We start from the raw sequence: 25,547 nt of genomic DNA, 5'->3' as shown, positions 1-25,547 counted from the left end.
CAAAATATCGCCCAAATCAAACATTTATCGGCACTTTCATTTTCATCGCAAATGTGACCTGACAGTGTGAGCCCTGAACGCAGCCATGATATGATCCCACAATACACTGTGCGCGGGCGGTGGGGGGGGGGAGACATATTTATAAACTAGAGATTCACGGCTCCACAATGATGCCATGTATTATGTAAGGAGATGGAACCAAACTGCATTGGTTTCTATTGCAATTGGTTTGGGTTAAAACATTATCCTTCCCCACCTGAAAAAATTGATGGGGAATTGTGATAGCTTTGTAATTTGCATAGAATTATTATTTTGTAACACAATTAACAACTCCTCAAACTTTCAAAGCATTCCATTCCCACAGAGAAACCCGTCCTTTATTGGGTTCATAAACCTTAATTTATAATTGAAAATAATTCTGAAATTGAGATTGATCAAGATCGACATGCAAACTTTTGAATGCAGACATGCAAACAGCAGCTAATTCTCGCAAAAAATATAGTCATACATGGTTGACCATTTTTGATAAGGCCTTCAGGAAATCTAATCTCTAATCATGTTCACATAGACATACATGCACCAGTAATATCTCACTGTAACAGAAGGTCCTAAAATTCTAAACATGAAATTTCTAACGTTCATTTTCATAATCCTGACGAGGATGGTTTTGTGAGCCACTGAAATATTTGAGTATAAAAATGAATAAAAACCAGCGGCTGCCAGGCAGGATACGCCCACATTTTCGAGAGATGGATAGAGAACAAGCTAACAAGAAAGTGATTTTTCCTACAATCATGGGCCATAATTCAGGAAATTACAATTCGATATGCGCATATATCAAAAGGTACTGAGATCTTTGTGTTATAAACTTACATTTCAAGTTTCAACAAAATCGGATAAAAATTGTGACCTCTATAGGGTCCACAACCTTGATATACCATTTTCTTACGCTATTTGAGAACGAACGGCGGCCATTTTGTCTGTCAATTTTGGGCCGATTTTCACGAAATTCGAATTCAGTCGTCCCTAGGGTGTAACGGTGATATAATAATACGTTTTTTTAAATCGGGTAAAAATTATGACTTCTATAGGGTCCACAAGCTAAAAACGTGATTTTTCATACAATCAGGGGTCATAATTCAGGAAGTTACGGTTCGATATGCACGAATATCGAAAGGAACCGAGATCTTTGGGTTATAAACTTACATTTCAAGTTTCAACAAAATCGGATAAAAATTGTGACCCCTATAGGGTCCACAACCTTGATATACCATATTCTTACGCTATTTGGGAACGAATGGCGGCCATTTTGTCTGTCAATTTTGGGCTGATTTTCACGAAATTCGAACTCAGTCATCCTTAGGGTGTAACGGTGATATAATAGAACGTTTTTTTAAATCGGATAAAAATTATGACTTCTATAGGGTCCACAAGCTAAAAACGTGATTTTTCGTACAATCAAGGGCCATAATTCAGGAAATTACAATTCGATATGCGCATATATCAAAAGGTACTGAGATCTTTGTGTTATAAACTTACATTTCAAGTTTCAACAAAATCGGATAAAAATTGTTACCTCTATAGGGTCCACAACCTTGATATACCATATTTTTACGCTATTTAAGAATGAACGGCGGCCATTTTGTCTGTCAATTTTGGGCCGATTTTCACGAAATTCAATCTCAGTCGTCCTTAGGGTGTAACGGTTATATAATAATACGTTTTTTTAAATTGGATAAAAATTATGACCTCTATAGGGTCCACAAGCTAAAAACGCGATTTTTCGTACAATCAGGGGCCATAATTCAGGAAATTACGGTCCGATATGCGCGAATATCGAAAGGAACCGAGATCTTTGGGTTATAGACTTACATTTCAAGTTTCAACAAAATCGGATAAAAATTGTGACCTCTATAGGGTCCACAACCTTGATATACCATTTTCTTACGCTATTTGAGAACGAACGGCGGCCATTTTGTCTGTCAATTTTGGGCCGATTTTCACGAAATTCGAATTCGGTCGTCCCTAGGGTGTAACGGTGATATAATAATACGTTTTTTTAAATCGGATAAAAATTATGACTTCTATAGGGTCCACAAGCTAAAAACGTGATTTTTCATACAATCAGGGGTCATAATTCAGGAAGTTACGGTTCGATATGCACGAATATCGAAAGGAACCGAGATCTTTGGGTTATAAACTTACATTTCAAGTTTCAACAAAATCGGATAAAAATTGTGACCCCTATAGGGTCCACAACCTTGATATACCATATTCTTACGCTATTTGGGAACGAATGGCGGCCATTTTGTCTGTCAATTTTGGGCCGATTTTCACGAAATTCGAACTCTGTCATCCTTAGGGTGTAACGGTGATATAATAGAACGTTTTTTTAAATCGGATAAAAATTATGACTTCTATAGGGTCCACAAGCTAAAAACGTGATTTTTCGTACAATCAGGGGCCATAATTCAGGAAGTTACGGTCCGTTATGCACGAATATCGAAAGGAACCGAGATCTTTGTGTTATAAACTTACATTTCAAGTTTCAACAAAATCGGATAAAAATTGTGACCCCTATAGGGTCCACAACCTTGATATACCATATTCTTACGCTATTTGGAAACAAACGGCGGCCATTTTGTCTGTCAATTTTGGCCTGATTTTCACGAAATTCGAACTCAGTCATCCTTAGGGTGTAACGGTGATATAATAGAACGGTTTTTTAAATCGTATAAAAATTATGACTTCTAAAGGGTCCACAAGCTAAAAACGTGATTTTTCGTACAATCAGGGGCTATAATTCAGGAGGTTACAGTCCGATATGTGCAAATATCGAAAGGAACTGAGATCTTTGGGTTATAAACTTACATTTCAAGTTTCAACAAAAACGGATAAAAATTGTGACCTCTATAGGGTCCACAAGCTAAAAACGTGATTTTTCGTACAAACAGGGGCCATAATCCATGAAGTTTCGATCCGATACATGCCAATATCGAAAGCAGCCGAGATCTTTTGGGGATAAACCTATATTTCAAGTTTCGTCGAAATCGGATAAGAATTGTGACCTGTAGAGAGTCCACAAACAATTGTGGATGGATGGATGTATAAAAGCTGTAGCTTTCATAGTGTCCTAAGTTTTTCAGAGAAGTTGCATAACTCTAGAACAGAAGGTTGAGGAATACTCAGTATTGATAGGATTCATCCTATCATGACCCAAAATCTACACACCAAATTTAAAAAGAGAAAAGTAAATTATTTATTCCAGATTGTAGGACAACAGGCATAAGTGCAGTGATTATAGCAAAGCTAGCAGGGACTGAATAAAAATCAGATTTGAAATGTACAACTTACTTGTAACTGCTAAAGAGGAACTCCATGTTGTCTCACCAGTTTCACTAACAGCTTTACATGTATAAGTAGCACTGTCAGCAACTCTAACATCTGTCAAATACAAATCAAATCACAAAGCATATGCATTAAGCAGGAAAGTATAATCTTTCTATCAAAAATAATGTTTTCTGAAATATAGCCTATACAGTTTAAAGAGCGAAAGAATCACTTGCCCAGTCATAAGATAGCCATTTAAAGCAGGACTCAAACTGGCTGGCAGGCAGGATACGCCCACATTTTGCAAGAGATGGATAGAGAACAGGCTAAAAACAAACAGGATTTTTTGTAGAATCAGGGGCAATAATAAAGAGAGTTATGGTCTGAAATGCGCAAATATCAAAAGAGACTGAGATCTTTGGGATATAAAGATATGATTTAAGTTTCATCAGAATCGGACAAAAATTGTGACCGCTAGAGGGTTGACAACCTTCGTATTGCATACTTTTACACAATTTGCGAACAACGAGCGGCCATTTTGTTGGGCAGTTTCATTTAGATTTTCCCGAATTTCGAATTCAACCTTCATTATGGTGGAATGGTGAAATATTTAAACGGTTTTTAAAATCGAAAAAAAAAATTGTGATCTCAAGAGAATCCGCAATTTAAAAATGCCATTGTTCGAACAATCAGGGGCCATAATCCAGGAAGTTAAGTTCGGGTATCCGCGATTATCAAAAGAATCCATGATCTTAGTGTGTAATGGTGACATATTCACACATTTTTTTCAAATCAGATAAAAATTGTGACCTCTTTACAAGGACCACAAGCTAAAAATGCGATTTTTCGTACAATCAAGGGCATAATTCAGGAAGTTGCTATCCGATATGCGCGAATATCGAAAGGAAACGAGATATTTGGGTTATAAATTTACATTTCAAGTTTCAACAAGATGACTAGTCATCACCATCCCGCGCCCTTGCACGGAAGGCATAAGGAAAAACAACTTCTTGGAATATCAATGGGACTAGTCAGAAGATTCATACTTTGATCACAGTAGCTCGGCAAAGCAGGGTCGTTATTCACTATAAGGTTTGCACAACAATCCTTGCCTACCTCAATCAGCTACTGTATGTTAAAAAATAAGCTTATACATCAGAAAACACACACTATAATAGGTTGATGTTTGTACAAAGTTTCAAAAAGATATCTTGAATGGTTTAAAATATATGCTCCGGAAACAAAATTGTACACCAAAAACTAAGTCATTTTTGTTTCCATGGAAACACAAAAAATATAAATCTCAGAAATTCCTAAATAGCAAAAGGCACAACTACTGTAATAGGTTGATGAGGACAGTAGTCCAGCATGTCGGGGTTGCACCATCAGTTGCGCCCAGAGTCTAAATCTTTAGACGAATCTCACATTCCAACACATGAAATAACCATGGGACTAGTAAGAATATATATTCTGAGCACAGTAGTTCAGCATGTCGGGGTTGCACCATCAGTTGTGCCCAGAGTCTTAATCTTAAGACAAATCTCATATTCCGACACATGGAATATCAATTTACAGAATTTCATACTCTGATCACAGTAGCTCGGCAAGGCAGGGTTGCTTCTCCCTGTAAGGTTTGCACAACAACCTTTGCCTACCTCAATCAGCTGCTCTATGTTAAACAATAAACTTATACATCAGAAAATAAAATACTATAATAGGTTAATGTTTGTACAAAGTTTCAAAAAGATTTCTTGAACAGATAATAAAATATGCTCTAGAAACAAAATCAGGACGGAAGGCTGGATTTCAGAAAATAAAATAATGGGTTTATGAATGTAAAATTATTTTAAAGGTATCTTTAACAGTCAAATGTGTTTCCATGGAAACACATAAAATTATCAAATCTGAGAAATTCAAAATAAGTGCCAAGAAAATATCTTGAATGATTTATGAGATATGCTCCAGAAACAAAATTGTACACCAAAAACTAAGTCAAATGTGTTTCCATGGAAACACACAAAATATCAATCCCAGAAATTCCTAAATAGCAAAAGGCACAACTACTGTAATGGGTAAATGTCTGTACAAAGTTTCAAAAAGATATCTTGAACGGTTTATGAGATATGCTCCGGAAACAAAATTATACACCAAAAACTAAGTCAAATTTGTTTCCATGGAAACACAAACCAGCCGGTGCCAGGCAGGATACACCCCACATTTTCGAGAGATAGATAGAGAACAAGCTAAAAAGAAAGTGATTTTTCCTACAATCAAGGGCCATAATTCAGGAAATTACAATTCGATATGCGCAAATATCAAAGGAACCGAGATCTTTGTGTTATAAACCTACATTTCAAGTTTCAACAAAATCGGATAACCAGCGGCTGCCAGGCAGAATACGCCCACATTTTCGAGAGATGGATAGAGAACAAGCTAAAAAGAGAGTGATTTTTCCTACAATCAAGGGCCATAATTCAGGAAATTACAATTTGATATGCGCAAATATCGAAAGGAACTGAGGTCTTTGTGTTATAAACTTACATTTCAAGTTTCAACAAAATTGGATAAAAATTGTGACCTCTATAGGGTCCACAACCTTGATATACCATATTTTTACGCTATTTGAGAAAGAAGGGCAGCCATTTTGTCTGTCATTTTTGGTCCGATTTTCACGAAATTCGAACTCAGTCGTCCTTGGGGTGAAACGGCGATATAATAATACGTTTTTTTAAATCGGATAAAAATTATGATCTCTATAGGGTCATACGCTATTTGAGGACGAACGGCGGCCATTTTGTCTGTCAATTTTGGGGCGATCTTCACAAAATTCAAACTCAACTGTCCTTAGGGTGGAACGGTAATATAATAATACGGTTTTTTAAATCGGATAAAAATTATGACCTCTAATGGGTCCACAAGCTAAAAACATGATTACAATTCGGTATGGGCATATATCATGACCTCTATAGGGTCCAGAAGCTAAAAAAGTGATTTTTCGTACAATCAGGGGTCATAATTCAGGAAATTACAGTCCGATATGCGCGAATATCGAAAGGAACCGAGATCTTTGGGTTATAGACTTACATTTCAAGTTTCAACAAAATTGGATAAAAATTGTGACCTCTATAGGGTCCACAACCTTGATATACCATATTCTTACGCTATTTGGGAACAAATGGCGGCCATTTTGTCTGTCAATTTTGGGCCGATTTTCACGAAATTCGAATTCAGTCATCCTTAGGGTGTAACGGTGATATAATAGAACGTTTTTTTAAATCGGATAAAAATTATGACTTCTATAGGGTCCACAAGCTAAAAACGTGATTTTTCGTACAATCAGGGGCCATAATTCAGGAAGTTACTGTCCGATATGTGCGAATATCGAAAGGAAACGAGATCTTTGGGTTATCAACTTACATTTCAAGTTTCAACAAAATCGGATATAAATTGTGATCTCTATAGTGTCCACAAGCTAAAAACGTGATTTTTCGTACAAACAGGGGTCATAATCCATGAAGTTTCGATCCGATACATGCCAATATCGAAAGCAGCCGAGATCTTTTGTAGATAAACCTATATTTCAAGTTTCGTCAAAATCGGATAAGAATTGTGACCTGTAGAGTGGCCACAAACAAATTGTGGACAGACGGACAGGGGTGATGACAATATACGTCCACATGAAAATGTGGGCGTATAAAAATATTGTGATATCTCATTATATTGGTAAAATAAATTATCGCGATATCATGGATTATCATCTGGAGTAAATTATCGCTATAATTAGATTATCATCTGGAGTAAATTATCGCTATAATTAGAATTAATTTTTTTTTTTCTAATTGTAATTTATTTATTGTAATTTAGCCAAAAGTACATTGGTCTATGATACCATAGTGGCCGATTCATTGTTTTATCATTTGGCTGGATTAAACATCAATCGACTAAAGTCAATAAAATACAGCCAATTAAGAACACTGCTCTGGAAGTAATTTACATAAATTATTGAAATTGGACAGGCTTTTTCGCGTTTCTAATTCAAATATTCCATACAAATCTGATGAAATCTTTTGTCATTCGAGTATTCAAAAGGTTCAAGAAAGTAAAAGCAAGGGCCACAAGTCTTGAAGTAATTGACAGATATTGCTGTAATTTCATAGGTTTTTTGTTTCACTAATTTAAATGATGCATATAAATATAATACAGATCATATGGTAACTTTTGTCGTTTGAGCGTTCACAAAGTTCAACAAAGTGAACAAAGGCCATAACTCTGGACATACACTATACGACTGGTACTGTGGAATCTCGGGTAAATAGCGTTATTATCTAATCTATGTAGAATTATTCATATATATCGTTGAATTTGGCCCAATAGCATTCAATTTGTCCTTGTATACAACTTAAATCTCAACGTGCAATTTTGATTACCAAGCGTTAATTGACTAGTGTTTAGTTTGTCGACACGTGTGTAATTATAAGCGTCCCGCTTAATTTTGACGACTGTTCAATAATTAGTTGGACCGTTCAATTTCCCGAGTTGTGATTAAAATTAGTCAAGTTGTCCAATTACGCCAGGTATTCAATTCTGTTGCCGAACATCCAATTTCACATGCATTGTTCAGATTTTAACGAAATGTTTATATTGAAGGAGTTGTAATATAGTAATGCTGCCGTGAAAACGTGTACATGTATAATGTACAAGCCGGTTTGAATAACAACAAAATGAGTTCGGTAATCTTGGGAAAACATTTACCGGCATTCTGTATCGGTTAGGATTTTTTTCTAACGCACTGTACATGCATATAACGTCGGCCAAAATGTATGCGACAATGAACAACTTACAATTTTTTTTACAACGTATCATTACATCTTCGTCTATAACTTAGATGTAATCCATCAATTATTGGCTACTATAAAATCCAAACTTTAAATTATATACGTCATACGATGAGCTTGCAGCTTCAGTTAATCTAAATCAATCATTCATAGAGCACTCGATCCACTCCACGGGGAGCTTCACGGTAAGTCAAGTGGTAAGTCACGTGGTCAGAAACGCGCCAATATTGGGACTATTTTCTTAGTCTGTCTGTGTTAATAAGCGACAAATCTCCGCTATGACAATATACATCTACTTTAAATGTCGCCCAATTCATTTCGGTGGAAGCGGATATTGAATAAAGCCATTTCACACACGTGTACATTACATGCGCATGTCATATATTTATACAATGTCCACGAGTGTGTAGGCCTACATGTAATTCCCACCTTCACTCCGTTATAATTTTCTTATTTTGAGTACAATTTCTGAATGATTCCATTCTTTTGTACGTCCAACTTCCCGAATTCCTACTGCATATACATGTACCCCGTGTAACTGCAATCTATAAGTTTGTACATACATGTATATGTTTACGTTTAAAATCTAGATATCAAAAGCTCGAAAGTTATACTAGACGGTGAACACGCAAGTTTCTTGATTGAACCTGCATTTGTTTTTGTAATTATAACTGTATGTAAATCGTGATTATAATTATAAACAATGCATTTATATAACTGTACGACTTGTTTTCAGATCCCATAATTGAACATTGTATCTTTATAATATGTAAATATTGAATAAATATTGTTAGAAAAAAAGGAGAAAAAAATAAAAAAATAAACCTGCATCTATATTGCATAATATCGGACCCATATTTATCCTTGCTATTCGGACCAACCCAAAGGACCACACGGACCAATTAAATTACATTATAAGGCTTGACTTATTCATTTTAAAAATATAATACAGACAATATGTTATTAATGATTTTAATCATCAACAACATATTGTATCATAATACAAAGAGGCGAACAATTTTTAGGTGAGTATATACATAACTTTAGAATATCCGCTGCCGGTAAGTACATATTAGCAAATATATATCTTTATTACATCAACAATTTAATTGTTTTTCTTTGATGTGCTTCATGATGAAACAATGCCACGGGTAAGTACATAACACTTTATTATTTCAAAGAAAACATATGCATATTAAAACAAACACTATTATCAATTATTAAAACAACAATTAAAACAACAATTAAAACAACACTTTATTATTGATTCGAGTAGTCATATTAAAACAAACATAAATATAAACGTATTAAAACAACACTTTATTATTGGTCCGAGTGGTCCTTTTGTATGGTCCGAGTAGTCTTTTTTGTTTCGCCGAGTGGTCTATTAGTTGGTCCAAGTGGTCATGCATTCGTACAAAAGAATGGAATCATTCAGAAAGTGTAGGCTACTCAAAATAACGGAGTGAAGGCGACAATTAATGTACCACATCGTGGACATTGTGTAAATATATGACATGCGCATGTAATGTACACGTGTGTGAAATGGCTTTATTCAATATCCGCTTCCACCGAAATGAATTGGGCGACATTTAAAGTAGATGTATATTGTCATAGCGGAGATTTGTCGCCGATTAACACAGACAGACTAAGAAAATAGTCCCAATATTGGCGCGTTTCTGACCACGTGACTTACCGTTAAGCGCCCCGTGGAGTGGATCGAGTGCTCTATGAATGATTGATTTAGATTAACTGAAGCTGCAAGCTCATCGTATGACGTATATAATTTAAAGTTTGGATTTTATAGTGGCCAATAATTGATGGATTACATCTTAAGTTATAGACGGACCCGGGCGACGGCAATATAAGACGACATTTCCACCACATTTCAAAGTGGGCGTATAAAAATGATTGTGACCCATCACATATTCAATTTTTGAACTTGCTTATTTAGAGTCAAGTGCCGTTATCATATGACTATATTACATTAGTCTTCCATTTTCAAATCATAACAGATAAACCTTACCAGATATTTGTAATGTCCCTGAATCCAAAACAGTAATTCTATGATCATTGGTTACAATTGGTCTTCCGCTCATGTACCATCTAATCGTTGGCTGTGGGTCACCAATAGCTTCACATGGTAACCAGGCAACCTCTTTAGAAGGTAAAGTTTGATTTTGTGGACCGATCTTGATAATGGGGGGTGGTCTAGAATCTTGCTCTACAAAAGGAAAAGCTCAAAAATAAAATATCATGAGATGATAAAGCCAATTTAATTCAGACAAAAGATTACATTCATTTCATTTATTCCGATGGTCATTTCATGTTTAAGACAAGACGTTGCCATGTAAGATACGTCCACATTTTGCAAGAGATGGACGAAGTAGGAAAATAAAAAAATAGGTAGCCTAGCCAGGCAACAAAACATAAGCTCAAAGCAATTCAAATCGTCTGAGCGGTCAACAAGGGTTTTCACAAATTTATTGATTTGTAGATAATTGGGGGTATTTATTTACAAGACAATTAATTTCATTCAGATCAGATTATAATTTTTGTGGTTTGAAGGTTCACTTAAGGTTCTGCAATCTGAAACAAGGACCTTAACTGTGAAAGTAATTTACAGAAATTGTTGAAATTTGACAGGTTTTTTCATTTGACTCATTTAAACAATGTATAAATTTCATACAGATTGGATGATAACTTTTTTTTTTGTTAGAGGTTCGACAAAGTGAAACAAGGGCCATAACTCTATACATAATTAATGGAAATTATTCAATAGGCTTCTTCATCTCACTGATATAAACAACATATGTCAATTTTAAAACAATCAGATAATAAATATAGTCTGTAGAGTGTTCACAAGAATTGTGGACAGCAGATGGCCGGCAGCCCGGGGGGTGACAGCAATATACGACCACATTTTAATGTGGGTGTATGAAAAAATAGCTCAAATTCTGGATTTCTCGTTGGCATTGATAGAATTAGGTCAGTGAATAAATGGCAGTTTAGTAGGTGGACTATCAATATGGGCACCAGATTTTCCCAAGACATTTTATTCAATAATTTAGCTTTCTATAACAGTTCTCATACTAATTATTATAATTCTAAATTATTGTGTTTTTGTGGAAATATATCTAACACCTAATTCCATTTGTTAGCCAGTTAAACAAATTGAAACTACCAAAACATACAAAACAAAAAGGGAGTTGCTCAACAGGCTATATCTGTATTTGAATGTGGAGTAAAAACAAAACAATTCTTTCCGACAAAATCATCGCATTAGATTAACTTTGGTCACATAATGTATAGCTTCCAGGGGAACATCAAAGTCTTGACCAATCAAATTGCTTTTCGCTCCTCAGCCTAAACAGAAAATTCTCATCAAACTTAGTCAAGGTAAATGATATAATGAATCTATACTCAGAGTTTCATAGCTCTCACTTAATTATAACCAAAGTTATCATGCCCAAAAGCATCAACCAATCAAATTACTTATCTCTGCTTACCATAAGCAGACAATGTTTATCATCAAACTCCATCAAGGCATTCATCTAATGAACGCCTACACCAAGTTTGAACATTGTGTTTTAAAGTCTTGACAAATCAAATTGCTTATCGCTATGCTTACCCTCAGCAGAAAATGTTCATTATCGAACTTGGTCAAGGTATCACTCTCACTTAATTAGAACTAAAGTTATCGTGCCCCAAAGCATCACCCAATCAAATTGCTTATCTCTGCTTACCCTATGCAGAAAATGCACATCTCCGAACTCCATCAAGGCATTGACCTAATAAACAACTACACCAAGTTTGAAAATTCTAGCTCAAATAGAAGGAAAGTTATTGTGTCCCAAAAAGTGTGACGGAAGGACAGACAGACAGATACACAGAGAGACGGGTAGACAGATGGTCGAACCCATTTTATTAGTCCCCTGCTTTCTTCGAAAGGCGGGGGATAATAAATGTGTTTTAAGATGTACAGCATCTTAAACCAAATAGTAGATTATTCCATAAAACAGGAGCTTGAAAAATAAAAGAGTGCTGACCATAAGAGTCTAGTTGAATAGTATTGGTCTTTAAAAGTAGTTTATCTGCTGTAGCAATGTTCGACCAGGTGTATAAAATTATAAAAGACAGGAGCTAAATTATTTTAACATTTAAGAGGATCCACAAGCTAAAAACAATATTTGTTGTACAATCAATTATGGGAAGGTATGCCCTAATATCACAAGGAACCAACATCTTTTGACTTTTTCATTTCATGAACATAAACATAGTGTATAAATATAAATATCTTGAGTGTCTACAAATGTACAAGATCTATCAGAGTTATCAAGAGCAATATCTCTGGAAGTAATTTTTGGAAAATGTTAAAAATCAATAGGATTGTATCAATCAGATTATAACTTTAGCCTCTAAAGCGTCCACAAGATTTTTCAAAGTGATCAAGGGACATAACTAATTATGGGAAATCCCTGAAAATAAATGTGATTCTTTGTCTCATGACCATTTATAAACACTGTTTATCAATTTTAAGCCAATCGCTTACACTGTAGAGTCTACAGTATCCAAATTTTTTTTTAAAGTGATAAAGGGCTAGTAATTAATGCAAATTACTGAAAAGTAAAAGGGTTCTTAAACATCGCATATAATATTGAAAGTTTAAAGCGTCCAGAGGATTTTTCTGGCAGTAATAATCAGAAATCTGAGTACCCAGAGAAACCCCTACTCCTTGTGATATACAAGCTTGGAATCAGCTCGAAACCATGCCACTTGACTCAACATCAGATCTTATGATCTAACATGCACATGTTAGACCATTCAGCCACCCGACCCTTCCTTTCATAAAAAAATTCAGGGAATTTTCGGTAGTTTGATACATCAGAAGTCGATGAAGCGAATTCAATCCCTTTTGATTTTGCTATCTTTTAAGCTATTCAAAAATAAACCACCACTATTTCTAATCAGTATCAAACTACAGAACTTAAAATTGTAACTCATCTCAGAAAGAAATTTGATTTCAGGGATATATTTGACAATAATTATTGCATTTAAAATTTTATTTACCTCGAACTTCAATGGTAGCAGATGCTTTATCACTTCCTATCACATTTAGAGCTTGACATACGTATTCACCAGCATCATCAAATCTGACTCGTTCAACACGAAATGTTCCATCTTCAGCCACAGAAAATCTTCCATTTTCTTGATTTGGGAACATAAGATTCTGATAAAATAAAATTATTGTAAATTCAGCATGAAGTATCACGTTCCAAAGACTTGATCAAGTAGAATTATGAACATACATCCACAGCAGCTAAGTCGTCCAAACCAAACATCCGAACAAGGCAAAATCTTGAGATGGTAATATCATTGCTGAAATCCAATAACTTATTTGGTTCACTTATTTAAATAATGCATATCAATTTGATACAGATCCCAGGATAACTTTAGTCAATAAAGCATTCCCCAAAACTTGGATTCTGCTTACAGATTTTCCGGGTTTTGTTTACCGGAATCACCATGCACACTTTCGTTTTCACTTGCCATGGTTAACTTGATAAAAGCATTAAAGCCTTTAAGTGTGTGGACAACGTAGTACTAAATCCTTCACCTTCTTTCTTTACATCTTGGAATTCTAGCTTTCAGTGTTTACTGTTCTGTCTCACTAGCTCGAGCGATTTTGCGTTAGCTTTATTGGCCGAGCCTCCGGGGAAAGATTAAATCTACATTTGGTGACATGTTAGTTTAATCAATCTTGGGCTGCAGTAAACACCATTCAGCCACATCCTCTGTATTTACATTCTCAACATTACTGCTCTAATGGCGGGAAAATAATACATAATCCACTTCCGTTATATGCGAGTAATTCACATTTAGGTAATGGACTTTATCGACTCACAAAATACTATATAAAATAGCAGCAGGAATGTGGATGACCAGTTAAAAATACATATAACTAATAAAAAGAAAGGTTTACGAATATTATAACTAGATATGTCAGTCCTATAAATAAAGTTATTACAGATCCGGATGATAACTTTTGTAGTTAAGAGTATTCAAATTAATTGTTGAAATAAACAGGATTCTTCTTCTTACTAAGTTAACATGTCAAGACACTGATATCAATTTAATACAGTTTGGATAATTCGAACGTTCACAAGGTTCTATAGAATGAAATTTGGGCCATATCTCTAGAAGTAATTAGCGGAAATTGTTGAAATTCAAAAGGCTTATGTTATAATCATTTAAACTATGCATACAATTTAATACAGATCGGATGATAGCTATTGTTGCTAGAGCGTTCACAACGTTCTACAAAGTGAAACAAGAGCCATAACTCTAGAAGAAATTAACCGAAATTGTTGAAATTCAAAAGGGCACTTTGTTTCACTAATTTAAATAGTGCATATAAATTTCATTCTTGACCTGATGTAACTTTTGTTCAAATTAATTGTTGAAATTGAATAGGCTTCTGTCGTCTCACTAATTAATGTACACATCATATATGAATTTCAATAAGATCGGCTAATGAATGTAGTCAGAGTGTTCACAAGAAATTGTCGACAAAGCAGACAGGGTGACAACAATAAACAATCACATCTAGTAGTCTCTATTGCATTCACAAGGTTTTCAGCAATTATCAAGAGGGTTTGTCCTTTCATGACACCAATGCTTCCCACCAAATTTGAAAAAGATCCATTAACTAGAGCATCACTAAAGCTGCATTATACGTCTACTTTCCTGCTTTCATTGATATGGTACTTTTCAAAATGAAGTGAATGAAATATGAACTAGCTGCAATGACTGTAATATGACAAGAGGTAAAGAAGGCTAGGCTTGGGTTTATTTTGCCAAATTTAGAGACTAAATATGCATGCACCAAAATAAAATAATTGCTGTCTTTACAGTATAAGGAATAAATATGCAACGTTCCAAGATGATCCATTCTGAATTGCAGCCTGTAGATGATAAATACAAAAATTGGGCGTGGCTCTGTCCCTGGGGGTTGGAATTGGAACAATATAAATAAGTACAACCCTGTTATTGAAATGACTGATAAGCTGAATTTGAACAAAATCTGTTAATTATAGCAACCTGTAGAGTATTTACAGACAAAAATTAACAAAAAATGGGTGTGGTCAGAACCAGTGTTCTTAATCTTAATCATCTGTTTTTTGTTGGCTTTAGCCGATTGATGTTTAATCTAGCCGATTGGTAAAACAATGAACCGGCCACTATGGTATCATAAATCAATCTACTAGCGGCTCTGTCCCCGGGGGTCGTGACATGCACCAAAATCAATAGTTTGCGGCCTTAGACTATAAGGAAAAAATATTCCAAGTTCTAAGCTGATCCATTCAAAATTGTGGCCTGTATACGATAAACACAAAAATTGGGCGTGGCTCTGCCCCTAGGGTTTGGGACATGCACCAAAATCAAAAGTTGCCATCCTTAGGCTATAAGGAATATATAGGCCAAGTTCCAAGACAATCCATTAAGAATTGTGGCCTGTAGGCAACACACACACAAAGAAAAAATTGGTGTGGCTCTGTCCTTGGGGTCCGGAATTCACCCAAAAAACAATAGGGATTCAAAGTTTCAAAAGGATCTATTAAGAATTGCTGCCTTTAGACGACAAACAAACAAATACAAGAAATGGGCATGGCTCTGCCCCTGGGGGTTGGGCATGCATCAAAAATAATTGAGGTCATCCTCAGGGCATAAGGAATAAGTATGAAAAGTTTTCAAGACAATCGATTAAGAATTGCGGGCTGTAGGCAAGACAGACACAAAAGAAAATGGGCATGGCTCTGCCCCTGGGGGTTGGACATGCATCCTAGACAATAGGGATGTACCTTACGGTATAAGGAATAAGTATGCAAAGTTTGAAGATAATACTTTAAGACATGCGGCCTGCAGACGACAAACAAACAAATACAAGAAATAGGCGTGGTTTTGCCCCTGGGAGTCGGGCATGTACTAAAGATAGGTTGCCAGGCAACAAAACATACGCCCACAGCAGCTAAATCGTCTGGGCAGTCAACAAGAGTTGTCGCATATTTTTACTTTTTTCGGTAATGAAACATTTATAATACACTAAAATCTGATTAAGAGCAACAACTCAGAAAACCATTAGAATTTGTTTGGTTTTTATAAAGTTCTGCCCCATGCTAACGTTTTGTATACAAAACTTTTAATACTGTATCATGAATTTAGCTGTTCCAAGTCATAAAAATTCATTGAAAATCAATATACTTGTTCGTCACACTGTGTATAAATTTAAAGTCAATCGGATATTAACTTTGGCCTCTAGAGCGTCCACAAGATTTTTTGAAGTGGTCAAGGGCCATAACTCTGGCAGAAATTATCGGATATCGCTGAAAATCAATAGGTTTCTTCGCCTCGTGACCTCAAACACTGTGTATAAATTTAAAGTCAATCAGATATTAACTTTAGCCTTTAGAGCATCCACAAGGTTTTTTGAAGTGATCAAGGGCCATAACTCTGGCAGTAATTATCGAAAATCTTCGTCTCATGACCTTAAACACTGTGTATAAATTTAAAGTCAATCGGATATTAACTTTAGACTCTAGAGTGTCCACAAGATTTTTCAAAGTGATCAAGGGCCATAACTCTGGCAGTAATTATCGTAAATTGCTGAAAATCAATAGGATTCTTCGTCTCATGACCTTAAGCACTGTGTATAAATTTCAAGTCAATATTATATTAACTTTGGCCTCTAAAGAGTCCACAAGATTTTTTTGAAGTGATCAAGAGCCATAACTCTGGCAGTAAGTATCAGAAATCGCTAAAAATCAATAGGATTCTTCGTCTAATGACCTTAAACATTGTGTATAAATTTAGAGTCAATCGGATATTAACTTTCTCCTCTAAGAGCGTCCACAAGATTTTTTGAAGTGATCAAGGGCAATAACTCTGGCAGTAATTGTCGGAAATCGCTGAAAATCAATAGGCTTAAACACTGTGTATAAATTTAAAGTCAATCGGATATTAACTTTGGCCTCTAGAGCGTCCACAAGATTTTTTGAAGTGATCAAGGGCCATAACTCTAGCAGTAAATATCGGATATAGCTGTAAATCAATAGGCTTCTTCGTCTCATGGCCTTAAACACTGTATATAAATTTGAAGCCAATCGGATATTAACTTTAGCATCTAGAGCGTCCACAAGCAATTGTGGACGCCGGATCGACGGACGAACGGACGGGGGCGACGACAATATACGACCACATTTCAATGTGGGCGTATAAATACAATAGGGATCATTCTTAGGGTATAAGGAATAAGTATGTAAAGTTTCAAGGCGATTAGTTAAGGATCGCAGCCAGTAGGCGAACCACAGACACACACACACATACAGGGGCGACGGCAATATACGTCCACACATTATGAATGTGGATGTATAAAAACTATAGTCTATATATCGTGTTTACAATATTACTATATAATATCACTGGCACTGTCACAAGATTCTGTCATATAATCAAGTGCAATAATGCTTTAAGTAATTATCAGAAATTATTTCAATATAATTCTTCAATTCATTAGTCTCAACCAGTGATGGGATTTCGCCTGTATATTCCGGACATGTCCAACGCTATTTTCCAAACGTCATAAATTGTCCGACCAGGAATATACCCAACCGGACATCAAGACATGGTTAATTATATTCACAAGCCAACAGTGAGGCTGATGTCCCCCGCCGAAATCCCAAAATAAATAGATGACACATACATGTATTAATTAATAGCAAATTTTTTTTTTTTTCAAAAGTATCAAAGAAATCAAACCGATTATCAACTATACACCAAGTTATCTGGTCCCAAAGCATTGACCAATAAAATTGCTTAGCTCTTTTTAGCTTTAGCTCGAAATGTTAATCATTGAAAGTCAAGACATTCACCTAATGAACATCAACATCAAGTTTAAACATTCTACCTCAATTAAAAGCAGAGTTGTTATGTTCCACCTCGGCCAATCAAATTGTTTATCGCTCTGCTTACCTTGAGCAGAAAATGCTCATTATCGAACTTAGTCAAGGTAATGATGTAATGAAACTATACACCAAGTTTCACCACACTCACTTAATTAGAACTAAAGTTATTGTGTCCCAAAGCATCAACCAATCAAATTGCTTATCTCTGCTTACCCTAAGCAGAAAATGCTCATCTTTGAACTCCATCAAGGCATTGACCTAATAAACACCTACGCCGAGTTTGAACATTCTAGCTCAATTAGAAAGAGAGTTATTGTGTCCCAAAAAGTGTGACGTACATACAGACAGACGGATGGACCCAAAATTAATATAACCAAGTGTATAACTTCCACTCAACCCGATTATCGTTGATAATAGGCTGGACTGATTAAGTAATTAAGTGATCAACGTATCTATCGTGTTATTCATGTACCATCTATACATCTACCTTGATGATTAACTAGCTACTTGAAGATACTTTCCCAGAAAAGTATTTATCGGGTGTTTATTTCCAATAAAAGTATGGCAGGTATATATGGAAAGTAGAAACATCCAATCTTATTAGAAAAATATTGAATTCCATGAAAAACACCCATGGATTGCATACAGGGCAAAAATGTAAGGATTTCCTCAACCGGCAACCCAACGGTTAATGATGTCTGCTCAAGTAAGGTCAAAGGTAGCACGCGAAGATTGCCTAATCTCCCAGCGTTGGTGAGCGTTTGATGTATATAAACTTGATGGTGCAACAGTTTCTGAGTTAAAATCCACGGAAAAAAAACTCAGGCAGTGGATAATCTAAGAATTTATTGGGCTTCGATATTTGTAATAAATAGTCAGTGATTAAAGACAACATTGTCTTGAATATGCAATGAATTTTCCTTCTGCTTCGCACCCGTGACACAAACATGACCTCTTTTGATCGATTTCTTTACAGCATGGGTACTCCCTGACAATTACAATGTTTTGAGAAGGATTTGAAGCAAAATTATGATAAATCAATTAGTTTGAATACGTTTTTTGTCCATATATATCATCAAATCACCCAGTTTGTACGCGGGAATGTATCTTGATTGACTGACTTAATCCTTTGTTGGACAATTAATTCATCAATCTAATCTTACACAGAAGTCATTGCTTTCCCTTTGTCGGACTATTCATCAATCCAACAAGAGACATTATAATTTTAATCTATGTGTTTACCTCGTGGTTTCTCAATTGTCGGACATTTTAATTGCATTGAGCCAACAATATGTAGCCATAGATGCCACATATTGTAAGAGTAAATAACACCCTAAATCAATATATCCGATATTGTCTACGATATCACCTTTGGTGGAAGTGGACGTAAAACTCCAGGAACGAACAAACTATATCCGATAACTTGGTGGAAGCGGACGTTTTAATTAAAAAAAAAAGCACACACAAACACATACATGTATCCGATAAATACTAGACAATGCAAGCACTTAGTTATAATACAATAACTGAAACAAAAGTAGAAATCTCACGAGACGCATGAAATTGAGATGGAAACATGTCTGATATCGTATTCATTCTATCGTATTACGACAACACATAATTTTGTAGGAATATTATTGACATAAATTTGAATACCATACGGGAATTAAATACAATGTATGAAGAATAACAAGGTGCATCATTTTTTATTAGGTACGAATTTGATTATTTTGTTGACACATATTTTTAATTGTGGTCTGAAACTGCCTGCTTAAATAACCAGAGGCTGCCAGGCAGGATACACCCACATTTTCGAGAGACGGATAGAGAACAAGCTAAAAAGAAAGTGATTTTTCCTACAATCAAGGGCCATAATTCAGGAAATTACAATTCGATATGCGCAAATATCGAAAGGAACCACGATCTTTGGTTTATAAACTTACATTTCAAGTTTCAACAAAATCGGTTAAAAATTGTGACCTCTATAGGGTCCACAACCTTGCTATACCATATTTTTACGCTATTTGAGAACGAGGGGCGTCCATTTTGTCTGTCAGTTTTGGGCCAATTTTCACAAAATTCGAACTCAGCCGTCCTTAGGGTGTAACGGTGATATAATAATACGTTTTTTTAAATCGGATAAAAATTATGACCTCTATAGGGTACACAAGCTAAAAACGCAATTTTTCGAACAATCAGGGGCCATAATTCAGGAAGTTACAGTCCGATATGCGCATATATCAACAGGAACCGAGATCTTTGGGTTATAAACTTACATTTCAAGTTTCAACAAAATCGGATAAAAATTGAGACCTCTATTGGGTCCACAACCTTGATATACCATATTTTTACGCTATTTGAGAACGAATGGCGGCCATTTTGTCTGTCAGTTTGGGGCCGATTTTCACGAAATTTGAACTCAGCCGTCCTTAGGGTGTAACAGTGACATAATATTATGTTTTTTTAAATCGGATAAAAATTATGACCTCTATAGGGTCCACAAGCTAAAAACGTGACTTTTCATACAATCAGGAGCCATAATCCAGGAAGTTACGTTCCAAATGCACGAATATCGAAAGGAACCAAGATCTTTGGGTTATAAGCATACATTTCAAGTTTAAACCAAATTGGATTAAAATTGTGACCTCTACAGTGTTCACAAGCTAAAAACATGTCCACCTGAAAATGTGGGCGTATAAAAATGAGTGTTATACCCCTTTATTTTCGGTAAAAAAGTCCAACAAGAAATATTTTGAAATCCCAAAACTGCATATGAGTTTTTGTGGAAGGGTTATTTTTTGTTTACATTTCATATTAAACATTTGTGTATCTTTTCTTGCAATGACAATCAGGTATGTGTCTACTATTACAATTACCGGGCGGCACCGCCCAGCACCAATATCGTCCGCCTGGCAAAAATATCTTGAAGCAGACTTCCGCCCACCTCCATTTCCTTATAAATTTAATAAAGATAAATTGGTAAAAGTGTTTTTATTTGTTGCTTTTAACCTTGTAAATGGAATAAATTTTTTTGACTCGCGTAAAACTGACCTCGTATCATAAGAAATCTAATACGTTTTCGACGAAATAATATTTTACTTTCCATTTCTTATTTGACGCACAGAGTTATCTGATATTTAGACTCTTTTAACTGGTAACATCAGTGTGACGTAACTATCACGACTGGTTAAACTAGCCTACTGCACCGTCATTGTTTAAAATTAGCACTGGGGCTTTACGCAGGCTACTAGCGCAGTCCATATGGATTTATAAATATCGTAATATGAATCCGTCTTATTTCTTCGAAATCAGGAGGCCCACAATTTCTTGCAAGTCCGCGACACGTATATTCGTGCACTTCTATAAATTGTAATATCAGTATCCACGTAAATTCCACCAAATAAATATAAGCATCATGCCTTCATGGTTCCAAACTAAAACTTGCCTTTTAAATGAATACTTCGCCGTTGAGGTGTTGAATTCCGCTTATAAAATATCTGTAATACGGTAATTTGATTATCAAAAGACGATTTCACACATGTGCGTGTATGACATTATATTACACGAACCTCGTGCGGCGGACATGTAACGCCCCCCCCCCTGAAATTGCTTTCTCACGTCCCGTCTATCAATTGCGCTAAAAATTATAATATATGACATATTTTCCCGACCTAATTATTTGATTTGGTCAGATTTTCCAGTAAATTATTCACAGCCGTTATTTCTGGAAATTGTTTTAAACTTTTAAAATGATTAAATAAACCAGACGAGCCGTGTACACCTCCATTCCAGCCACGTGACGTTACGGTAGAATTAGGTCAGATGACACATGTTTTATTTATTTAGATATAAATACTTCATAATGTTACGGTAGAATTAGGTCAGATGACTTGGGGGACACATGTTTTATTTATTTAGATATAAATACTTCATAATGCTATAAACTAGTGACAGACAGATGAAAACGTGCAAAGATGCATTCGGCAAACCTCGACAGATTCTATGCATCTAATCTCGGCTGTATGACGAATTCCGCCATATTGGAACTATTTTAAAGGTCCCGGATGAAAAATGGCTGCGCCCATGGAGATTTCTGTGGAGAGTGTATTATATCAACAAACGTCAAGTTTGGCATTGGGTTTGGGGAATTACCAGGGAATTATATCAAACCAGCAGCCTTGAGAGAATATCTCTGCTCGTTATTTATATACACTCGACAAAAGACGTCATTTTGGGACTTTTTTGTAAAAGCGGCATGTTTTCCTGTTAAAGTAAACCGGTAGCCACATCGCAAATGTATGGGCGTACAGTTCCTACCAAATTTTTGAGACCAGAATCGCGCCGACGCGGCGAAAAAAAACACTCCGAATTCTCTTAGATTTCACGGTGAAATTTCGCTTAATTCCGCGGCGATTTTTCTCTAAGATTCGCCGTGTTTCTCTAGGAATTCGCCGTGTTTCTCTAGGAATTCACCGTGTTTCTCTAGGAATTCACCGTGTTTTCTCTAGGAATTCACCGTGTTTCTCTAGGAATTCACCGTGTTTCGGTAAAAGTACATCGTGCTTTGCCGTGCTTCCCGCAAGGAATTTGCGAGCCTACCTTAAGCTAGGGTCGAACTAATATTGTCTATAATACATTTGTAAATTGAAGGGGTTGTAATATAGTAATGCTCCCGGGAATATGTTTAAAGTACAGGCCGATTTGAATAACAAATGAGTTAGGTAATCTCGGGGAGACATTTACCGGCATTCTGTATAGGTTAGGATTTTTTTCCCCAACGCACTGTATACATGTACATACATAACGCCGGCGAAAATGTATGCCAAAATAAACAACTTACAATTTTTTAAACGTATCATTACATCTTCGTCTATAACTTAGATGTAACCCACCAATTATTGGCTGCTATCAAATCCAAACTTTAAATTATATATTTGTACGATGAGATTTTACACACTACTTCATAACCCGCAGCTTCAGTTAAACTAAATCAACGCCCCATAAAGCACAGCGCCATAAATCACTTCCGCAATGCGTTAGTCACGTGGTCAGAAACGCGCGAAAACCTGAGCTGTTGGGTTCGACACGGGGACTATATTCTTAGCAAATCTTGACTGTCACCGGTATATGATAACAATGTATTATGACGTATTAAAACAATTCACCATGAAGCACATCAAAGACAATCAGTTAAAACAACGATAACTGAGTAGTGATTAATTCGTATTATCTGTACTCATCCGTGTTAATAGCTGCAATAATTCTTAATCACGGCTACAATTGATACTCTATTCGGGGCTTTGAGCAAGTAAAATTAGGTTTAATTACAAAATGATGACAGTTTGCGTGGAAATAAGTAATTATGTTACAGTTATTCTGTATTTTCTAGCAAAACGGAAGACATCAGTAGTGGACTACTCGAACCAATAATAAAGAGTTGTTTTAATAAATTGATAATTGTGTTTTAATATGTATCTGTTTTCTTTGAATTAATAAAGTGTTATGTATTACCCGTGGTATTTTGTCACAATGAAGCAAAACCAAGATGTTTTCTTAGGGAGCCAGACTTTGTTTGTATATAGAAGAGCTTGAATCTGATGATTACATTGTATTAACCACCTGAATGGGTCAAATTTAAACAATGACATGGCTTCCTGTAGATTTGTCGAAAGCCTTTGTCTCTTAGCTTGGTGGTTGAGAAGTATTATCGTTTGTTTTATATAAAATTAATTGGAGTAAATAGAATCAAAGAACTTTTGCCGATACCTTGTACGTATAAATGGCAGGTTATAGTCGAATGGTTTATTTCGAGATTATTCAATACGACAGGTTATCATTAATTCAATACGGCATCATGTGGAGAAATCAAACCAAGGAGTACTCGCATTATCTGGTTAAGTTTGACGACGGTGGCTTACTGATTGTTCCCAGAAGTAGGATATTAGAAGAGGGTAGGATTGCGGAGAATGGGAAGTACAAGGTGCAATATAACAAACCCGAAGATGTGTCTGACGCTGTTATTATAAAGACTGGAGACTACTTGACATTGTCAAGGCTAAAGAGGGAGATGGGACAAAAGAAGAAAGATGAGCATCAAAAGAACCCCAGTACAATCCCGACACCAAAGCGTACCTTAACGACGAGTCGCTTACCCCAACCGAAAAGAAAGGTAAATAGTTTTCACAAAAACAACATAACAAAAATATACAACAATTTAATAATTTTATTGCAATCGTTTTCTGACTTTAGGGTCGTTTAGGAGTTTTTGATTAAAATGATTACTGTCCTTCCCGAATGAACGTTCGGACCCAAAAAGTCTTTTAGGCATATCAGCCGTGGCTTTCCCACCCACCACCACAACAACCGGAACAACCTTGTACATGTGATCAATAAAGCGATTACATATGTCACGCGTAAGCACGTTGTACCAAAAGTCTTGGCAGTAATTACAGAGTTCTTCTTTTGTGGTGGGGTTCTTTTTCGATACGTAGCGCTTCAGCATATTCCACACCATTTCGATTGGATTTAAGTCTGGGCTTTCGGGGGGGGGTGCACCACCAGTTAATGTTATTGTCCTCCATAAATGTTTTTGCAAGTCGGGATGTGTGCTTTGGATCATTATCCTGTTGGAAGCGATGTCCATCGTGAAATCTCTTATTTATGAATGGTAGTAAAGTTTTTTTTAAAATTTCCTCTGTATAGAAAACACTGTCCATAATACCATCAAATATAAGAAGTTGGCTTTTTCCTTTACGACTAATACCCCCCCACAAGTGAACTTTGTATGGGTGTTTTGGGCGACACTGTTGTGGTGCTCTCTGATCTTTTTGTCTATATGCAACTGTTTTGTTATCGTGTAGTTGTATTGAGCATTCGTCTGTAAATATCACATTATCAAACTGGTCATTGGTCTCTAATAAATGTCTACAGAATTCAACCCTTTTTTCTTTATTCTGGTCTCTGATTAGTTGACAATATCGTGGTTTCGTTGATGTATAACCGGCAAAATCAATGGCGCGTCTGACTGTACTAATCGAGGTGTCTGTGCCGTGTGCTGAAAGTGTTTTCTGGATATCCCTGGCAGACTGTGCTGGGTTCTGTTGAAATTCGTTATCAATAAATACTATGTCATCGGAACACAAGTTGTTAAAATGGTGGGTTTTTTCAGTCAATACGCACTTGTTGTCAAATCGTCCTTCAATATATGCGGTTACCGTATATTTTACACCGGACAAAGACACATTCACATTAGATTGGTTAAGGTATCTATGTATAGCAGAACACTTCCAGTCTTTCTTGTGGAGTTCAACAATTTTTAATTTATCCAAGTGTGGTATACGAGTAGCAGGCATTTTTATGAATTGAGCTACTGGTTTCTTGGGTTTTATGGAGGAATCGACTACGACAATACACATGAACA

The 25,547-nt window shown here is 35.8% G+C and overlaps 1 protein-coding gene across 5 annotated transcripts in view; it reads right to left on the bottom strand.

Annotated features, from left to right (window-relative positions):
- Positions 1-25,547, bottom strand: part of LOC126829621 (roundabout homolog 1) — a 174,950-nt gene that overhangs the window by 85,179 nt on the left and 64,224 nt on the right. For all 5 annotated transcript variants that reach the window (XM_050559568.1, XM_050559570.1, XM_050559569.1 and 2 more), the window contains exons 8-10: positions 13,236-13,395; positions 10,192-10,389; positions 3,355-3,444 (exon numbers count right to left, since the gene is read on the bottom strand). In XM_050559568.1, the coding sequence (XP_050415525.1) occupies positions 3,355-3,444; positions 10,192-10,389; positions 13,236-13,395 (448 nt within the window). The remainder of the gene's footprint in view (positions 1-3,354; positions 3,445-10,191; positions 10,390-13,235; positions 13,396-25,547) is intronic.

Source organism: Patella vulgata, chromosome 8, assembly GCF_932274485.2.
Source record: "Patella vulgata chromosome 8, xgPatVulg1.2, whole genome shotgun sequence".
NCBI lineage: Eukaryota > Metazoa > Mollusca > Gastropoda > Patellidae > Patella > Patella vulgata.
The sequence above is the reverse complement of the archived record's forward strand: the minus strand, read 5'-3'. Positions and strand labels throughout refer to the sequence as shown.